The 21,083-nt window shown below is 41.3% G+C and overlaps 1 protein-coding gene across 1 annotated transcript in view; it reads left to right on the top strand.

The window, feature by feature from the left end:
- Window positions 1–9,133: 9,133 nt before the first annotated feature.
- ptenb (phosphatase and tensin homolog B) overlaps window positions 9,134–21,083 on the top strand; it is a 114,650-nt gene continuing 102,700 nt past the window's right edge. Inside the window, exon 1 of the mRNA XM_078413146.1 lies at window positions 9,134–10,308. Within this exon, the coding sequence (XP_078269272.1) occupies window positions 10,230–10,308 (79 nt within the window). The 5' untranslated portion in view covers window positions 9,134–10,229. The remainder of the gene's footprint in view (window positions 10,309–21,083) is intronic.

Here is a 21,083-nt window from a genome sequence, read left to right as displayed (position 1 = left end):
TCTTGGGGTGACAAGTCTGTCTTTGAAGAGGCGAAGCTTGTTGTGCCTGTATGGCGTGCAGCGTAGGTTCACCAGGTTAATTCCCAGAATGGCGGGACTGTCATATGTTGAAAAACTGGAGCGACTAGGCTTGTATACACTGGAATTTAGAAGGATGAAAGCGGATCTTATCGAAACATATAAAATTATTAAGGGGTTGGACACGTTAGAGGCAGGAAACATGTTCCCAATGTTGGGAGAGTCCAGAACCAGGGGCCACTGTTTAAGATTAAGGGGTAGGCCATTTAGAACGGAGATGAGGAAAAACCTTTTTCCGTCAGAGAGTTGTGAATCTGTGGAATTCTGTGCCTCAGGAGGCAGTGGAGGCCAATTCTCCGAATGCATTCAAGAGAGAGCTAGATAGAGCTGTTAAGGATAGCAGAGTCAGGGGGTATGGGGAGAAGGCAGGAACGGGGTACTGATTGAGAATGATCAGCCATGATCACATTGGCCGAATGGCCTCCTCCTGCACCTACTGTCTATTGTCTAACTTATGATTAAGGTTCAGTGAAAGTAAAACACATTGATTCTTGGGGTGACAAGTCTGTCATTTGAAGAGGTTAAGCTTGTTGTGCTTATATATAAATGCCTAGGTGTAGAAACAAGGAACTGCAGCTGCTGGAGAAGCTTCAGTCTGAAGAAGGGTCTTGATCAGAAACGTCACCCATCCCTTCTCTCCAGAGATGGTGCCTGTCCCGCTGAGATACTCCAGCTTTTTGTGTCTATCCTCAATCATAAGTTTTTACCTTTCTTTTGTAAGTAGATCACACCTGTGCATTCTATTCCAGATGTGATTTTACCAAGGCTATTTTTTAATTTCAAAGTGCTGGAGTAATTCAGTGGGTCAGGCAATCCATCTGAAGAAGTGTCCAGACCAGAAACGTCACCTATCCGAGTTCTCCAGAGACGTTGCTTAACCTACTGAGTTACTCCAGGACTTTGTGTCCTTGTGTGATAACATTTACCCATTTTAAAGTGTACTTATGTTGTTAATGTTTCTCATATTTTTTAATTTCCATTTTTTCAAGCTATTGAATGTTATGAATATCCAGGAGCATTCAAATCCACAACTTGCTTTGTCAGCCAGCTTTGCTTAGCAGACTGTTAATTTTCTTTCCAAAATATGTGGACGGGGTTGGTTTTGGCACGCCCACATGAATGTTGTGTTTCAAAAGGATCAAATTGCTTCAGATGACGTTGATACCAGTGGATCAGGGAAAATACGTTTCTAGTCATTGTACACAGTTGTGGTGAGCATGGGTGGTTCACCATAAGCTCCAAGTCCTGATCTACTAGATTAAGTAATGAGTTGTGGTGGAACAGCACCATGTCTGTTATTATAACAACCAATATTTTGGAAGTGGAGACATGGTCAGGGTCGAGAACCCTGCGCTTACAACAACTGGGGCTTGAAAATGGCGCTGCCTCAAAAATGTATACTGTCTCAGTACTACTACTACTCTTCACTTGTACTGTATCTGATATGCTTTTCTAAGATACCAGACGACCTGTGGAACTGTTGGGTTCCCAGTTACTAAAGGTTCTTTAGTAACTTGTCAGTTTCTTTGTTGAACAAAATTAAGGCGCATGTTGCAATCAAAAGCGCTTGAACAATTGGTTGGGCAGAAAGCAGCCAATACGGTGCACGATAGCGCAACAATTTGAACGAAACACGACCCGTGGAGCCGTTGGGTTCCCGTTGTGACAGCGGGCCCCACTCCAAAAGCGCACACATGATACCAGGATATATCTGAGGCTGTGGCAGTCGGGGAGTCTCCCCCGGGGTCGGGTGAGGGGGGAGAGGGAGCCCCGGCCCCGGGCGGCCAGCAGCAGGAGAGCAGCCGCAAGGCGCAGCCCCACGTTCGTCCTGCCAGCAGCCATTTTTTTGACCTTCTCTCTGCTGCCGCGCTGCACCATGGGAGGAAGGTCAGGCGCAGGGCACGCCGGGACGGGCACTGGTTTTCCCGGCGCTTCTGCGCAGGCGCACTGCCGCTGGGCCTGGCAACCCTCCCTCAACTGTGCACGCGCGGAAACCAAGCCCGGTAACCCTCCCCCAACTGCACAGGCGTGGCTGCCGGGCCATTGAAACTTGTCCCATTCACATTATAAAGTTTATTAAAGTTTATAAAGTGAATTCCTTTTAAACTATAACAAAACTTGATGCTGCACACCGCAGGCGAATGGTGAGTAAGGTGCCCCTAAAATTGATGCGCTATCGTGTACCGTTTTGGCTGTATTTCGGGAACATACTTACATACAAGATGAGCGTTTTAGTAATATAATAATATATACTAGACCAAGTGGACCCGTTGGGCCCAAACCTCTCCTGCATTGGTGCAGCACCCTCTCCTCCCCCACTCCCTCCCTCCCTCCCCTCTCCCCCTCCTCCACTCTCCCCCCTCCCCCTCCCTCCCCCCCACTCCATCCTCCTCCCCCCTTATCCTCCCTCCTCCCACCCCTCCCCCCCTTCCCCCAGGAAATAGATTTAAACTTTAAAATGTGAATAACAAAAAATATAACACTGATTTTAATGAAACTTCTTCCATTGGCACCAAAGGGGCGACGGTGAACAAGGTGGGCCTAAAATTGTCACGCTATCTATCGTGTACCGTTTTGGCTGTGGTTCAGGAACAAACAAACAAACAAACAAACAAGAGGTTTAGTATATAGATATCTAAGTGCCTATGTATAGTGATACTTGTACTGAACTTTACACAAATGAATTTCACTGTACCTCAGTATTTGTGACAAATAAAGGAACACAAGGAACTACGGAAGCTGGATTATAAAAAGATACAAAGTGCTGGAGCAACTCAACAGGTCAGGCAGCACCTCTGGAGAACATGGCACTGTTCACAACATAGCAGAAAAATTTAATAATAATCTAATAACCTTGTATCGGGAAATCCTCTGTGGAATTACTCATCACCAATTTAAAGATCATGATCCTGACTACGGGTGCTGTCTGCATGGAGTTTGTACGTTTTCCTGTGACTGCGTGTTTTCTCCGGGTGCTCCGGTTTCTTCCCACACTCCAAAGACGTGCAAGTTTGCAGGTTAATTGCCTTCGGTTTAAAAAATTGTAAATTATCCCCAGTGTGTAGGATAAAATTAGGATCGTTGGTCACCGCGGACTCGGTGGGCTGAAGGGCCCGTTTCCATGCTGTATCTCTAAAGTCTAAATCAATTATTATGGTGTGCATACCCTGGGGAAAAACTAAACTATATTACCAAAACTTTCCTCACCTCTGTCTATATCATGAAATAATTTTGGTCACTGAGATAATTTTTTCACATCTGATTACAATGCAATTTTTTCTTAACCAGCATTTTGTTCCACTTTACCCAGGTAGGATCAACATGATACAAAATGAACGCAGACCTCGGGAAGAAATGCTCTTGTTGCAATGGGCTGGATTTTCTTTGAAAGACACAAAATCCTGGAGTAACTCAGATCAGGCAGGATCTCTGGAGAACATGGAAAGGTGACTTTTCAAGCCAGGACCCTTCTTCGAATAGGTGACTATTCGGGTCTGGACCCTTTTCTTTGACCTGGTACATCCAGGCCAAAATATTGTGTCTTATCACACTGGCCACCTGCACTAGAACCAATTAGGAAGGTTCAATGGCGAGAAGGCCAAGAAATGTCATTCATAACTTTGAATTATTTCAAACCCGAGGCTTTTAAAGTGTTTTTCTAATACCTCCAATATTACAAACGATATAAAGCGTATTAAAATTGAAGCATGTAATTAAAAATATTTTTTTAGAATCTGGCATTGGCCAAGAATCCATAAATGAATGAAACTGAATGTCCAATTCTACACTGGGCCTGACCTGGTATGAGATCAGAAAACTCATTCACATCAGAGTGCTGGGAAACCCTAGTAAGGCCTAACATCGAGACCAGAATAGAGTATATTGGCGGATGTAAAGGCAATGCCAACACAGTAATGCCTTGACAGAGTCAAGAGTGCTTTATTGTCAAATGTCCCTGATAGAACAATGAAATTCTTACTTGCAGCAGCACAACAGAATATGTAAACATAGTACAGTGTAAACAATAAACGAGAGGGAAAAAAAAGCTCGGTGTATGTGTATATATACACATTCTCACAAATACACACACACACATAGTATATAGATAAATATAGAGATCATATATAGAGAGGACCAGGACAAGTAGGTAGCACACGTGGCCACAACCTGCAACATTCAGCCCATATGCTTTGGATATCATGCTCCAGCCCTATTCTCCATTTAAATGTAATTTCTATATTACCAACCTAACTTGGAGCGACTAGGCTTGTATACACTGGAATTTAGAAGGATGAGAGGGGATCTTATCGAAACGTATAAGATTATTAAGGGGTAGGACACGATAGAGGCAGGAAACATGTTCCCAATATTGGGGGAGTCCAGAACCAGGGGCCACAGTTTAAGAATAAGGGGTAGGCCATTTAGAACGAAGATGAGGAAAAACTTTTTCAGTCAGAGAGTTGTGAATCTGTGGAATTCTCTGCCTCAGAAGGCAATGGAGGCCAATTCTCTGAATGCATTCAAGAGAGAGCTAGATAGAGCTCTTAAGGATAGCGGAGTCAGGGGGTATGGGGAGAAGGCAGGAACGGGGTACTGATTGAGAATAATAAGCCATGATCACATTGAATGGCGGTGCTGGCTCGAAGGGCCGAATGGCCTACTCCTGCCTCTATTGTCTAACTTTCTCTACCAAATTATTAATTCTCGCATTTTATTAACCTATGTTATTAAATTTAAGCATGGAGTGTTCTTACAACAGTTTCAATAACTGTAACGGATAAAGCTGTCTCCTTAAACTACCAGTAATATGTACAGGGTGCATTTTTATTTCTCTTCTGCTTTTATCTGGCACATTATCTCCAAGAATGGTGGAAAGCATCCATTTGGAATGAGAACACAATTTATCATCTTATTTTACTAATCAGTTTATTAGAGACATTAATTATTGTTTAATAAATCTCTAATAAACTAATTAGTAAAGTAAGATGATAAATTATGCTCTCATTCCAAATGGATATCTTCCACCATTCTTGGAGATAATGTGCCACAAACAAGTGGAAGCAAAAAAGAAGCACCCAAAATGACATAAAGTGCTGGAATAACTCAGCAGGACAGGCAGCATCTCTGGACAACATGGATGGGCAACATTTTAGGTTGGGGCCCTTCTTCAGAATCAAGAAACGTCACCTATCAATGTCCTCCAGAGATGCTGCTCAACCTGCCGCATTAATCCAGCACTTTGACATGCGCAAAATTCCAGCATCTGTAGTTCCTTGAGAGTCCCGATATGACTCCAATCCAAGAGGATGGTCAAAATGGGAGATATTTGGTGACAAGGCCATTTTCAATACAGTAAGATATAATAATCCTGTATACTCTCCTCAACACGGGAGTAGTTCAAAATTGAACGTGTGAATACATCTCCTGCCCGTATTCTTGGGAGCATTGATGTACAGAGGGATATTGGAGTGCAAGTCATTACTCCTTAAATATGGCAACACTAGTGGATAGGGTGATGAAAAAGGTGAATGGCATGCTTGCCTTCATTGGTCAGGGCACTGAGTATTAAAGTTTGCAGGTTCATGTCGCTATTTTAGGCAACATTTAGAGTATTGTATGCGATTCTGGTTGCCACACTATTGAAAGAATCTAGAGGCTGTGTATCGCATGTTGAATGGAATGTTGCCTGGATTGGAGTGTATTAGCTACAAGGAGAGGTTGAACAAACTTGGGTTTGTTTTCTCTGGAGCGTCACACCTAACAAAAGTATATATTATGAGAATTACGCAGTCATAGATAAGGTAGATCCCAGGATGGAAATGTCACATACTAGAGGCCATATGTTTAAGGTGTGGGGAAAGTTTATAGATTATCAAAGAAGTCTTTTGTTTACAGACTGTTAACAGATAGTGAATAAAGATATCTGAACCACATGCAGGCAGATGGGATTAGTTTAGATTGGCATTGTGGTTGGTGCAGACATGGTATGCTAAAGAGTCTGCTCCTGTGCTGTTTCATGTTCTATGTAAACTGCCAGTTTTGCACTTTAATTTTGTGTTCTGATTTTATTTTCAGGTGAGGAACAATGAGATTTTAGGTTGTGCAGGTCTACAGGAAACTGTCCAGTCACAGGCTGCAGTGTAAGAGGAATGAAGACGTTTTTGTTTCAATGCTGACTTCACACCCATCCATCCTGTAAACTGAGCTGTAAATTCTGGGAATGATAGGACATTTACTGCAGTTCTTTCCCTGTAGGCCATCCTTTCATGACATATTCATGAACTTGAGATGGCACAAGATTATTTTGCAGTCTCCTATACGATGTGAGGAAATGTGTTCAAATGATCCATCATCAGCATTTGGTCTTGTATTACTTCATCCGCAATAAGAACAGGTAATGCTAAAAATACTCATCAGGCAATATTTGTAGAAATAGAAACAGAGTTAACCTTTCAGATCAAAGACCCTCCAACAGAAAGGTGAGAAAACAAATTTGTTTCAAGTGGCAAAGGGCGCGTGGGGGAAGAAATACTAGAACAAAGGAAATTCTCCAAGGATTGCCATGGTGATGACATATTTGTTTTCATCATCAATTTTGTGCAGAATGAAGAAATGCAAAATGTTTAGTAATATTCCTCCCATATCAAGGTTTGTCAAAAATGCAATCAAGCCTATTGCTGCAACCATTATTTTCATATTTTTCCTACTCCATTCTCTCTCCATATATTTTTGAACAAGAGGGGCCTTTCCATCCTATCTGCAATAATCTGTCAGAGTAATTTTCCTTATGGCCATTATACCTTAAATTTTAAGGCTTTTAACACTTTTACTTTATTTGTTGAAAACCGGCTGAGTCAGCACATATCCACCTATCACAAAACTACTAGAGAAATATAGCCTGCCAAAAATCAGCAAGATGCCAGGGAACTTTAATAATTATTCAATATAATGAACAGCAATTTAAATTTTATTTTGGATCTTTAGCATCTGCAGAATTTTATTTTCCCCAGGTTTCTCCACCTATCATTCAGGTTATGTGTTCCCACTCATTAATAAGCACAGAAATATTCCATGTAATTTAACTTTTTTGACTTCTTCATGGCCATTAAAGCTTGGATGAGATTTGGGGGGAGGGGGTGAGTGCATTATCACCTTGCAAGCAGGAACCTAGATATGTCTCATTGTCATGCATTTCCAATATCTGGTTATCTTTTTGCCTTTACTGGCTGAAGAACCGAGTGTAAAGAAGGGTCTCAATCAGAAACAAAACCTATCCTTGTCCTACATAGTTGCTGCCTGACCCGTTGAGTTACTCCAGCACTTATACCTAGTGATTATCTGCTGTCCTTTACTGTGGGTAGAGACCCTTCTTCAGATAGTCAGGGGAGAAGGAAACTAGAGACATGGACGGATGAGGTGAAAAAAGCGACAGATTAAAGCAGACAGTGATAAGGCCATGTTGAATAAGAAAATAACTGCAGATGCTGGTACAAATCGAAGGTATTTATTCACAAAATGCTGGAGTAACTCAGTAGGTCAGGCAGCCCCCCTGACATCAGTCTGAAGAAGGGTCTCGACCCGAAACGTCACCCATTCCTTCTCTCCTGAGATGCTGCCTGACCTGCTGAGTTACTCCAGCATTTTGTGAATAAAGGCCATGTAGAATGGTTCATTGTTGGCTGAGGGGGAGGTGACAAGGAGGCATTCAATCAATATGATGTCACTAGTTTCACTGTCTGGTATACACCATAGACACTCAAGTTCCACTCCAAGTCGAGCTGAGTTACTCCAAAATGTTGGGAGTAACTCAGCGGGACAGGCAGCATCTCTGGATAGAATGGATGGGTGACGTTTTGGGTCGCAACTTTCCTTCAGACTAATCTACTGTTTTAGGGTCTCGACCCGAAACGTCACCCATTCCTTCTCTCCTGAGATGCTGCCTGACCTGCTGAATTACTCCAGCATTTTGTGAATAAACACCTTCGAATTGTACCAGGCATCTGCAGTTATTTTCTTAATCTACTGGCTGTAGTCTTAAGACTAATTGAAGAACTGAGAGTCCAGCCCGAGACTACTTGTAGTCTACAACTAGTCTGAAGACGGGTCTCGACCCGAAACGTCACCCATTCCTTCTCTCCAGAGATGCTGCCTGCCCCGTTGAGTTACTCCAGCACTTTTGAGGGTCTTTATCTTCGTGATCCTTTACCAAGATGGCGCCACGACGTCGCCAAAACCTCTATCCCTTATATATATTTTTTTAAAAGGAAAACGCGCGCCGACCACATCCTATCCTAACCTGGGGGAACACGGCCACCTCCTCTCCTCTCCTCATACGGGAGAAACGGCATAAGATCAGATCATCAGGGGAGTGAGTGAGGGGATGGGGGAGATGTTCGGTGCGTCACCTACCGTGCCGCGGCCCTGCCCTCCTCCTCCTTCACAAGTATCATCTTCTATCTACCTAACTATTACCCCGAGCGCTCTGCCCAAGGATTATTTACTCCGAAGACCTAATCCCGTTTATCTCTCTTTCTTTTTTCCTCTGCTTCTCCTCCCGAGGCCGGAGCGGGCTTCCCAGCCGGCGCTGACCCAACCGCCACTGAGTCGCGGCTGCCGCGCCGCGGCCGCTTCTCCTCGCTGCCCCTCCTCCCCTATATATAGACAAAATCGCAGCGGTGGCACGTGACCGCCGCAAGTAGTGCCGACCGTGTCACGCCGCGGCCGCTTCACCAATGTTGTAATACTGATTTAATTCACCTCATAACTCGCCCCTCCCCCTCCCTTCCTTCAAACCCCCCCCCCCCAACCAGAAACTGGTGCAATGCACATCAACCTATACAAATCTGCAACAAAAAAATTTTTTTAAATCAATTAATAGAGAAGGGGATGCAGTCAGGGGGAAGAGAAAAAAAACAAAGGAGGCTCAATCGAGTTGGAGGGACTCTTTTAAAAAAAAAATAGGCGGATGGTTACACTCCCTCTCTCTCTCTCTCTCTCTCCTCTCTCCTCCCTCCTCCCTCCCCCCTCCTCCTCCTCCTCTCAGCTCTCGAGGGCATTGCGCTTTTTTTTCTCCCTGGGAAGCCATGATGGAAGTTTGAGAGTCCGGCGGCGGCAGCAGCAGCGCCTTGGAGGAGAAGAAGGAGGAAGAGGAAGAAGAAGAAGGGAGGGAGGGAGGGGAGGAACGAGAGAGAGAGAGATATAGAGCTGGAGTCGGTGCCGTGGTCCTTGCTGCCCCCGAGGGGGGCCCGAACTGGAGCCCGCGGCCTCGGCCATCATCGAGCGAGGAAACCAACCAACCAACCATCCATCCAGCCAAGAACCGTGTGAAGCGGGGCCCCGGTTTTGTTGCTGCTGCTGCTGCTGCCCCCTATTTTTTTCCTCCCCTCCTTCCTTCCTCCCCTCCTTCCCTTCCTCCCTCACACACTCTCTCTCTCTCTCCTCCAGTTTACCCACATACCTTTAAATGATTAATTTGCGGGTTGGATCCTGGAGAGTGGATTATATCTCGCCGTTTGACCGAAGCAAAGGACCGGCTGCGGATGTATAATTTTTTTTAACGTAGATATATATATATATTTTTAGGGAAAAGAAACATCTGTTTCGTTTTAACCCCCGAATATCTTCTTCCCCCCCCCCCCCCCCTTTCCTCCTTCCCTTCCTCCTCCCCCACCACCCCTTTCCCCCCCCCTCCACCTTGAACCACGGGTGAGGGTTTTATTTTCTCCCTCCTCCCCCTCCAGCCGGCAGTAACGGCGGCGGTGGAGGTGATAGTGGAGGAGGAAAATTCGCAGGGAGAGACGGTGAATGTGGCGACCGCCCCCATCCTCTCCTCCTCCTCCTCCACAACCACCTCCTCCTCGTCCCGCAGCACTGCTTTCACTTTTGCCCCACCACGGATTATTTCTCTCCCTACCCCGCGACCCTTCGTCGATGGTGATCTGAGACGAGCCGCCGGAGCAAAACCCCGGCGGACATTATTAACGGGAGGCTGCTGCGTGGCTTGGATTCGCCGTGTAGGCCTCTGTGTGTGACAGTAGCCGTAATAAACCAGAAGCCCAGAAGGGGGTAAAAAAAAAAAACCCACCCATTTCCACATCATCCTCCTCCTCTACTACCACCACCACCACCTATTTAGCCGGGATCGCACAGACATGGCTTCGAGAATCAAAGAACTTGTCAGCAGGAACAAGAGGAGATACCAGGAAGATGGATTCGACTTGGACTTGACATGTATCCATTTTTATTTTTCGGGTGTTTGGGGGGGGGGGGGGGGGTTAGAAAATGCAGTTGGCAAACTGTTTCTCGTGTGCCTTCAGGATGGTTTGATTGGAGAAGTGCAAATAACGCCAAGCTGTGTTTAGTTTAATTTTGGATAAAAGAAGCGCAGACCTGACCTCATAATTTTTTTTAACATTCCTATACTTTCTAAATTATGATTTTGCAGTTTTAGGTGATAGGCAAGTGACCGCAAAGAGGTGTCTGGGTGAGTTCTTTAACACTTAAATATGATTAAATAATTGTCGGCCTATACATTGTAGATTTGATGTATAATGCCATTATAATAATTTAATTCTGTACTGAGATACCTATTGTGCAGATTTAGAGCTGCCATGCGTAACCTCTGCGGGAGGGGAGGGGAGGAGGAGGGGAGGGAGGGAGGGGGGGGGGGGGGGGGGTGGCACTACGTAGTGTATGAGTGCGGATAGATTTTGGCCTAGTTAGGAATGACCGAAGTTCTATATCAAATATTTGATTTTTTTTTTTTGGCATGTAGTTGGATGGTTTTTTAAAACTACTTTTCCTCATACCTTTGCATCATATTTTGTATAATTAGAGGCAGTCACATAGCAATAGCGATTCTTTCATGTCACTGTCTTGAGTGATTAAGTAATCCCTGATTTTAGTTTGACTTAAAAGCAATTCCTTTATCTAACGAAATGCTTGTAAGAATAGTTTTTATTTTTTAAAAAATCCGGTTATCGTGTCTTGTGAGATAGATGGTTTTGGATATTTTAAATTAATAGATTATGTTCATCAATTTGTTGATCTTGCCAATATCTTACATCTATTTAGTAGTTGAATGTTAATCAGAAAAGTGGGCTCGCAAGAGGAATTCTTCGACCAGTTTATGGCTAGTGATGGCACTGTGTCACGTTAAAATGACAGAATACGCTGTCTGATCTTGTTAACTTAAGCGTTCCATTTCAAATCCTTCTAATGGCTTATGAGTATGTATTTTGTTAGATTTAAGTAGTTTTATACCCTTCAATTTTTGGGCAACTTATTTGGGTTTAAAAAAAAATGCAGTGTCCTCTTTCTAATGCCATGTAATATCTCTGACATGTGTCCAAATAAGTAAAACTTTGTTTGTATTTGTCTTGTTGATGAGATACAAATTATCCAAACCCAATCCAAGATTCACATTTATTTTTGTAGGTAACCCTTTGCACTGTGGCTATTGGTATATTTGTACATTGGCGTATTTAGATAATTTTGTTCATCTTTTGGAATTAAGTGCAAGCTATGAAGGTTTTGCATAATCAAGTATGTTGAAGTATGGGTTTGATTTTTTTTGTTGTCAGTTTTGTAAATGGAAGCCGTAGAGTTCAAGGTATCTATCTCATGACTTTGATTACAATTATAAAAAACCATGCCATGTGCTATTTGTCATAATTCTTGATCTGTTAGAAAATATTTTATGAATTTGTTGCATTGTCCTCGTAAAATTAATATATTGGTACCAAACCTTCATCTGAAATCTTGTGAAATTAAAAAAGTTTGTATTTTGCACTGTAGAGTTTTTCTTGGCTTTGTATAATCAAGCCTTGCTCTTTTGCCATCGTGATTGAAGCGACCAATGAAGTAGAATATGATCTTAAAATAAAGTTTGGTACTCAAGTAGTTAATACGAAAATGAGTAACAATATGGTAGTTTACAGTAAACATTGCAAATATTATTGTGCAACTTGTCTTGCATTAGTAGCCTAGTTTCTCATCTATAATCCACGTTGGTAGGAAATATTTATGGCTTAACTGTTCTAGCATTGCAGTTTAAATTAGTGCAATAGCATTCAAATAATTTAGTCACAGATGGCTGTCATCTGTTGGGGGTTTGGTGACACTTGATGACATGGGCTGGAATAAGACTCATTGCATTCTTTATCTCTTTGATATAAGGAAGGAGCAACCTATTTTAATGGTGCTATGCAAATGTACGGTATTCTAAGAGTGAGATTAGGCTCTGTACTTTGTGCTTGTGTGTCAGCAAGGCTTAGCAGTTAACATTCCTGCCTCTGAGTTGATGTAGGTTCAAATTCTAGTCTTGTATTTAACCACAATGTTGAGTTGCACATTGAGAATGCCATCCTTGGGATGCAACACTAAAGAGGTGTAATGTACATCTGATCAATTCCTGTTTGCAGACTTTGACCATTCCAATATCCTCTTTGAAAATCAGCAGGGTCATCATGGGCAGGATAGATATTTCTCCTGCATTGCATTGAATAAATTAGTCATTTATTTCATTGCTATTACTGGGGCGTTTCTATGTTCGAACATGACTACTATATCTGCCTATATAATATTTATTGAATTTCACTATACTTCGTATTTGAAGCACTTCAGCTTTTTCAGGGAAATATTTGGTTTGACACGAATGCTTGTGTACGGTTAAAATACAAAATGTCATGGTAATTTTTTTGGTACATTGCTTTAATGGATTGCAGCATGTTTTACAGTTGCTTCGAAAACAGTACTTTCCATGTTGCTTGGATGAATGCTATTTTTTTTTAAATTGCTTATTTTTATTGGTCTTATTGTTGGACTGTGGGTAATTTTTCATTTCACTACACATTTATGTGTATGACAAATAAATTGACTATTGACATCGGATATGAACGCATTTGAATGTACAATAGAGTTGAGAGGAAGTTTAGAATATGTCAACGTTATCCAAGAAGAGGTTGCCATTTATGGAAGGTAGCACTGTACATTGTATATGTGATTGTAACTTTGTACCTTGAGTGCTTTTTCTGTGATGCTAAGGTTTCTAAGGTGGAGTATCTGTCCAATGAAAGCATAGCATAGTAGAGCTTATCAAAAGAGTTTTGCCAATAAATGTTTTTGGGTGCTATATCTTAACAATTGCTTTAATGGATTGCAGCATGTTTTACAGTTGCTTAGAAAACAGTACTTTCCATGTTGCTTGGATGAATGCTATTTAGATGCAAATCTTGTAGCTCTTAGGAATTTTCTCAAACGTTAACCCAGTTCTTTGGACAATTTTCTTGATGTCTGTCTATGAACCTTCACGGCATTATGACCTGAGACACAAAATAATTGGTGCATAGTGCTAATTTATCCATTTGGGATGGATTTATTTGAAAGATAATGTAAATATTACTCAGTTAAAATTTATATAAAATGGATCTGTATGGTTGGAAACGTTTGCTTTGCATTTTGTGGTCTAATTCAATAGGTTGTTAAGGGAGATATTCCATTGGAATAGAAAACTAATGAATCACTCATTTTACTTTCAGTAACTAGTCAATAAATAGTTTTTTGGTTTTAACTGAAATATTAAAGTGTTAATATTGCATTTGGAAATATCCATTGGCCAGTAATAACAGATAACATTGAGTCATGCAGCAAGCTACTGCAGCATTCAAGATCAACATTGGTTTGTCTGATTTGGACAAATAAAATGAAAGTCTAATGAAAATACAATGAAAGGGTAAGGGTGCCTTTAAATCTGTTTAAAGTAGACATTATACAACCCTAACACCATTCACAAAAAGGTATATTTAAAATGTAAACACAAAATACTACCTATGGTGCTCACTGCTAACTACAGCAGTCGTTTTTCTCTTGCCTTCCCTAATTTACAGACTTTCCAAACAATTGCTAAAAGGAAACAGTTCATGATATCTGGCCAACTTTTTGGTATATCCCCAGGCCTTCCGATTTTTAACTAATAGGAGCAACTGGTCCACCTGAACATGTACTTCAAAACAGTCATGGAAGACCTTTCTTCTATTCACCAAGCTCATTTGGATGCTTGAAAATGTGACATCACAGTTGCCTCTTTTGGGTTGTCTTAAGGACTCTCTGTTCAGGTGAGGGGGCTAAAACTCAACAAAGGTGCTTTCAAACTTTAGTGTTTTTATTTTTTTAATTGGACTAACCAAGCATTGCAATGGAAACACCTGTAGCCTTTATATTCCTGGTTTCAGAGTAAGAGAATTTGTATTTATTAAATCCCTTCAGTGACTTGATATCCCAAAGTGCATTGAAGTCTATGAAGTTCTTTTGAAATGCAGTTGATATTGCATTGTCAGAAATCTCATGGACAAGAAATATAGAGGAAGGGCATGCATGTAACAATATGGCGATGACCAGATTGCCTGTTTTCAGTCAGATTGGTCAAGAGTAACTTGTTTGGATTCCACGGGGAATGCTGTAATTCCAAATATATATTTCTACATTTGGAGTTTAGATGAGGTCTAGATTTTGTTAGGTTCAAATCTCACTCCAAAAATTTATTTCTGATTTTGAGTATAGTCACTTATCTGATGCCTATTTTTCTTTTCTGGTTTATAATCTTAAATTCGGTAATGCTGCATGACTTTAATACAGAATTAACAAAGATAATTGGAATGTTGTATTGGCTGTTGGGTTTGGGTTCTGTAGTAAACATCGATAGAATTGTAGCTGTAGTTTGGTGGGCCTCTTGCAAGTTTATGGGGGTAGAAATTATCATTGATATGGAATCTAATGAGTCAAGCTCCATCAGCACAAACTAGATTTTGAACCTGTAGAGTTTGCTAGATTGAGACAAAAAAAACAGCATGAGGGGAAAAAAGGCAAAGTAAGTAAATATTTTGCACACTTAATGGTAGCACCAAACTTGGTGGCGTAGCTCGCCATTATGGGTTCAGAAACTTGCTGATTTGAAATATAGCTGAGCATTTTTAATCAGATGGCATATATGGAAGTGCCATTGCGTGTAGTTCCTTTTTTAGAAGGTGGAAGTGATAAAGAATGCAAAGACTTCAGAAAATGAAGAATAAGTCAACTCTTTGGATTTCAAAAAAAGTACATTGAACATTAATGTGCTTATCCCTGTGCTCATTCTTTTACTTTTTGAGTCATGTTTTGTTTTTATGACGTGTACATCTTAATCTTACAGAATTCTGTAGTTTATCCACATATTTGTTGCTTCAGTGTCGATTGACCAGTGCCATCTGTTTGAGCTTAGTAAAGGAAAGCATGCATTCTTCAAAATATATTTTGATAGTTGTCCATGTGAATGCCATAGTTGGCATTGCAGATGGAGATTACTTTTTTTCAAGTAAGGAAAGGAATATCCACTTGTATATTGGCTCGACAATATTTTAAACTTAAGTGTTCTTCCACCGTTTGTAGATTGTAAGGGGTGGGGGTTGGTAAGCTAAGAGGGCATTGGTCTCCTGGCTGATCATGAGATAAAAAATTAAATGGAAGAAGAAAACATTACAGTTTCTGGTTTCTGTGAAGAAGCATTTTGATCCTTGCTGTATTATTTGGGCATCCAAGACCTTTTGGAATTTTATTTACGAATGAGTCCATTGCTCTTGCAGCAAAAGCCTGGTTGTTTGTGCAAAATGTTGTTCTTGTAGTTGTGCAAAGCTCTTAATGAAAGGCCTTTCCTTAGGCCATGTGTTTCTTTCAGATTTGATGATGATCTGCTTTGGTTAAATGCTAACAAATGCAAGAAAGTATTTTCTAATTCCATATTCACGTTGGTGTATAGGTGGAGGATTTCTCCAACTTAATGCTTAGCTTTTTCATTGGCATGATTCAATTCTGATTTTGCATGCTTTTGTGAAAGGGTCTGTCCGATTGACTACAATGTATGTATCAATTGTATCTGCTCTGTACATTTTAACAAGTGAGCGTGCAATTAATATTTATTGTATTGCTAGAACATGTGTAAATGTGTAAATTCAAACTCTTAATGCACAACGTGGCATCAATAATTAGGCCAAGGAGGAGACAATCGCAGAATGGGGAGAGCAATGAACGAGAGTTCCAGATGGTAGCAGTATTGGGATGTGTCTAGGTGTCTAAGGCTAGGTTCTATATGTTGAGTGTCAAAGGTTCTTGGTCCATTGTAACATTTATGGAAAGTCTATTTAGCATGTGAAATTTTATCCACTTTATGGAAATTATGGGTTTATTACATTTTAAAGTAAGGAGAAATGCGGTATATTTCAGAATTTTAGTAGTGCAGGTGTTAATTGGTTTTCATGCTTTCATACAAATTAATGTATTGACATTATTTGAGAGTTATGCTATTGACTGATAATGCATTGAATAGATTTTCTATAGAAAAATGCCATGTGTGGTGAATGATTCGTGTTAAGGTTGAACCAGCTCTTGCATGTGCAAGATTACAGATTTAAAATGATAGGTTATAGGGTATTGTGTATAGAAATGAATTTCAGCAATTGTAAATCAAGATTCATGCAGGCAATACTTTAAATTCTACCGCAATGATTTGTATCACTAAATAGTGTGAGATTTTGTCTCCAATTCTGCATTAGGAAAATCTTCAGAACTGGAAGGGTGTATATTCTAGTTCATTGTTAATTGATTCCACAAGTTGGTGTAAAGTTCAGACAGATGTATGATGTGCATATGAAATAAAAAGGAGTGTTAAGTACAAAAGTGCTAATTACCAGAGCACATGCTCCTAATTTGCTTGCAGAGCTTTGTTGATAATTCGAGCATATTATAAATCTTGCTTTGTCTGTGCTTCCTGTCACCACATATATAATGTCAACCTTTCCATGATAAATTCATTTTGTTCGCATCATGCCTTAACCCTGTATAGACAATGCAGAATTGGTTTTATTAATATATCTTAGTTTTCGTAATGAAGCAGCTTTTCATGTTGGTAATTTGTCTTTGCGACCTGACAATTACTTAAAGTGGAAAAGTAGTGACCAGTCCAGAAAGGATCAAAAACCTGCATAAATAGATTTTTGGGGAGATTAGGAAGGCAAATGGTAGGTTGGTTGGATTACAAGAGGATTAGAGTATAGGAGTAAAGGTGGCTTAATGCAAGGAGCCTTTAGAACACTGCATTTGAAATATTGTTTATAATTTTAGTCTCCTTGTCTAAAATCAAAGTGTGCCATAGAGGAACTAGAGTGAAAAATCAACTGGCTGTTCCAGGGTTGGTGGTTTTGCAGTACGAGACTAGGCTTGTGTTCTTAAGTTTATAAGAATGAGACAAGATCTCAGTGAGACCTAGAAAATTTTGTCTTTACATCATGGCTGAAACGTTGCAAATAAGAAGTTTCAATCTCGGAATAAGGCCATTTAAGACTAACTAACGAGGAGAAATTTCTTCATGCAGAGAATGGTGAACCTTTGGAATTCTATCTGCCCTGAAAATAATAGAACAGCAGTCACGGAGTTCATTTATAATGGAGATGGACATTTCTGCATATTAAGGAAATTGAGGTATATGGGGAAAGTACAGGAAAATAACATTGAAGTAAAATATTACACACGATGAATGGTGAACAACGCTAGAAGGGCTAACTGGCCTACTCGTTATTTATTTTAGCCTATTTCAAACAATTAAGAACCCAAATTTTCACCACAGTTGATTAAAACGTTTAGCCAAACTCTATTTCAGAATTGGGTCTTGCCACTTAGGATGAATAAGTCTGAAGGAAAGTTTTGGCAAACTAAACAATTTCTAAAGAGTGGGCCCACATGTACAAATCTTGCCTGAAGTCAGTACTAAAGAGAAAGCTGCAGCATTGGCAAGGATCTTTAGCCAAAAGCACCAGTAGTGGGTGAGTGGTTGATTCATCTCTTCCGCTTCCAGTGGACCCAGCGTAACAGATGCCTGTCTTCGGCCAATTCATTCTATGTGATGTCCAGAGAGGAAATGGATGCAGCAAAGAATATTGTCTTTAAAAATATTCTGCAAATAGTACTGAAGACTTGTGTTCTAGAACATCATTGTCCAAGTTGTTCCAGTACATTCGCGGCACTGGTGTCCACCTGACATTGTCGAAAATTGCCCAGTTGCGCCCTGTCCAAGAGAAGCAGGAGACATCTAACCCAGCCAACTACTGCCTCCTTAGCTTATTCTCGATCATTAGTAAAATTAAATAGCGACAGAGTAGTACTGTGTGGAAACTGATCCAACTTGCCTACACCAGCCTGTGTTTGACCCATATCCCTCTAAACTTGTTCTATCCAAATGTAGGGATGGTTGATCGTGCTGTCAGTCGGCACCTTACAACAACCTGCTCACAGAAACTCATTTTGGGTTCTGCCAAAGTCACTCAACTCTGACCTTATTACAGCCTTGGTCCAAACATGGACAAAAGCACTGAACACCAAAGATCTTAAAATCTGGGCAGAATTTGGTACTAAGCTGAAAGGAAGATGGTTGTGGTGATTGAAGGTCAGTCTTTTCAGGCGTGGGACATCTCTGCAGAAGCTCGGTGTAGTGTCTGAGGTCCTTCCATCGTTAGCTGCTTCATTAACGAATGTCCTTCAATCACAAGATTAGAAGTAGGGATGTTCGCACTTTGTACATTGTTCAGCACCATTCACGACGACTCTGGTATTGGAGTAGTCCCTGTTACTTGTCACCAGGTTTCCAGGCAATGGCAATATCCAACAGCAAAAATTCCAGCTATCATCCCCAGACATTCAGTGACATTGTCATCACTGAATCCTCCACGAGTAATATCCTAGGGGGTATCATTGACCTGAAACTGAATTGGAATAGAAACAAGGAACTGCAGATGCTTGTTTATACTATACAAAGTACTGGAATGGATTAGCAAGTCAAGCAGCATCTGTGGAGAACAAGGGCAGGTAACGTTTGGATTGGGAATCTTCTGTAGTCTGAAAGCAGGGAGCTGGAGGACAAAAAAGCCCATGACCAATTGTGACTGGCCACAAATGACCTCAGGCAGGGCAGTGAGTAGCTATGTACCCAATGTGTCCACAAAAGGTCAGAGGCTGGAAATACTGTGGTGTGCAACCCGTCCCCTAACTCCCCAAAGACTGTCCACCATTTACAAGACTCAAGTCAGGAGTATGATGCAATACTCTCCACTTGCTGGATGAGTGCAGCTTCAACAATACACATGAAGATCTACACCATAGCATGGCAGCTTGCTTGATAGGCATCTTGTCCGCACCCATTCACTTCTCGAGCAATTACTCGGTAGCAGCAGTTTGTGCCATCTACAATTCTCACCAAGACTCCTTAGACAACACCTAAGACCATGACTCTATCAGCTAAAAAGACAAGGACAGCAAAATGCAGGAACGCCAACTGGAAGTTCGCTCCAACCTGCATCTCAAGGGTCGCAGCAGTTCAAGGCACAACCTTGAGGGCAATTAGTGGTGGACAATTTAAAAGGTGGCTCAGTCTGTGAAGTCCACATCCTTTGGATGAACAATAAAAGAAAAATTGATCCACATTGGGTGCAGGAAGGATACTTGAGTTTGTGATATTGCTTTTGCTGTTTGAGATATCTTTACAAGCGTTCTTAAAGGTGCTTGGGTAGTGCTGCCAATCGGTAGTGCTTTGGAGAAAATTATTTCTTTCTCTCAGCACTCTGGTATTTGTGCCTTAAATTGGGACTCAAATGTGACTTACAATGGCTGTGGCTCATGATTTTACTTAACTAAATTTCCATTATGTTTTGCATTACTTTCAAGATTATGTTTTCTAGAATAGGGCCGTAGAGTGTAACCAATGTGTAGTACTTTAATTACCTCGGCCATCAGGAAGCCAAATGCAATGCAACCATTCATTTAGAGGGGGTTTGAATATAAACGCAAGGATGTAATACTGTGGAGCTTTGTAAGGGGCAGGTGACATTAGCCGATTAGCAGATGACAAAGCTGGGTGGCAGTGTGAATTGTGAGAATGCAGGTTAACTTGGACAGGTTGAGTGAGTGGGCAGATGCATGGCAGATGCAGCATATTGTGGATAAATGTGAGGTTATCCACTTTGGTGGCAAGAACAGGAAGGCGGATTAATATCTGAATGGTGTCCGATTAGGAAAAGGGGAAGTACAACAAGACCTAGTTGTCCTTGTACATCAGTCACTGAAAGTAAGCATGCAGGTACAGCAGGCAGTGAAGAAAGTTAATGGCATGTTGGCCTTCATAACAAGTGGATTTGAGTATGGAGCAAATAGGTCCTTCTGCAGTTGTACAGGGTCCTGGTGAGACCACACCTGAAGTATTGTGTGCAGTTTTGGTCTTTTAATTTGAGGAAGGACATTCTTGCTATTGAGGGAGTGCAGCGTTGGTTCACGAGGTTAATTCCCGGGATGCGGGACAGTCCGATGATGAAAGAATGTAGCGACTGGGCTTGTATTCACTGGAATTTAGAAGGACGAGAGGGGATCTTGCAGAAACATATACAATTATTAAGGGATTGGACATGCTAGATGCAGGAAATATGTTCCCGATGTTGAGGGAATCCAGAGCCACAGTTTAAGAATAAGGTTGTAGGCCATTTAGAGCTGAGATGAGGACAAACCTTTTCACACAGAATTATGAATTTGTGGAATTCTCTTCCTTAGAAGGCAGTGGAGGCCGATTAACTGGATGCATTCAAGCGAGAATTAGATAGAGCTCTTAGGGCTACAGGAATCAAGGCATACGGGGAGAATGCAGGTACTGATTGTCGATGATCAGCCATGATCACATTGAATGGCGCTGCTGGCTCAAAGGGCCGAATGGCCTATTCCTGCACCTATTGTCTATGTATCTGTGATGAGGGATATCTACAGGATAACAAAAGCCCTCAATAGAATGGATATGGAAAGAATGTTTCCAGTAATGGGAGAGTAGAACGAGAGGGCACAGTCTCATAATAGAAAGACGTACCTTTTTGAATGGAGAAAGGGGAATTTCTTTCGCCAGGGGGTGGTGGATCTGTGGAATTCATCGCCGCAGGTGCGTGGAG

The sequence above is a fragment of the Rhinoraja longicauda genome, chromosome 16, assembly GCF_053455715.1.
Source record: "Rhinoraja longicauda isolate Sanriku21f chromosome 16, sRhiLon1.1, whole genome shotgun sequence".
NCBI classification, from domain to species: domain Eukaryota; kingdom Metazoa; phylum Chordata; class Chondrichthyes; order Rajiformes; family Arhynchobatidae; genus Rhinoraja; species Rhinoraja longicauda.
The sequence above is the reverse complement of the archived record's forward strand: the minus strand, read 5'-3'. Positions and strand labels throughout refer to the sequence as shown.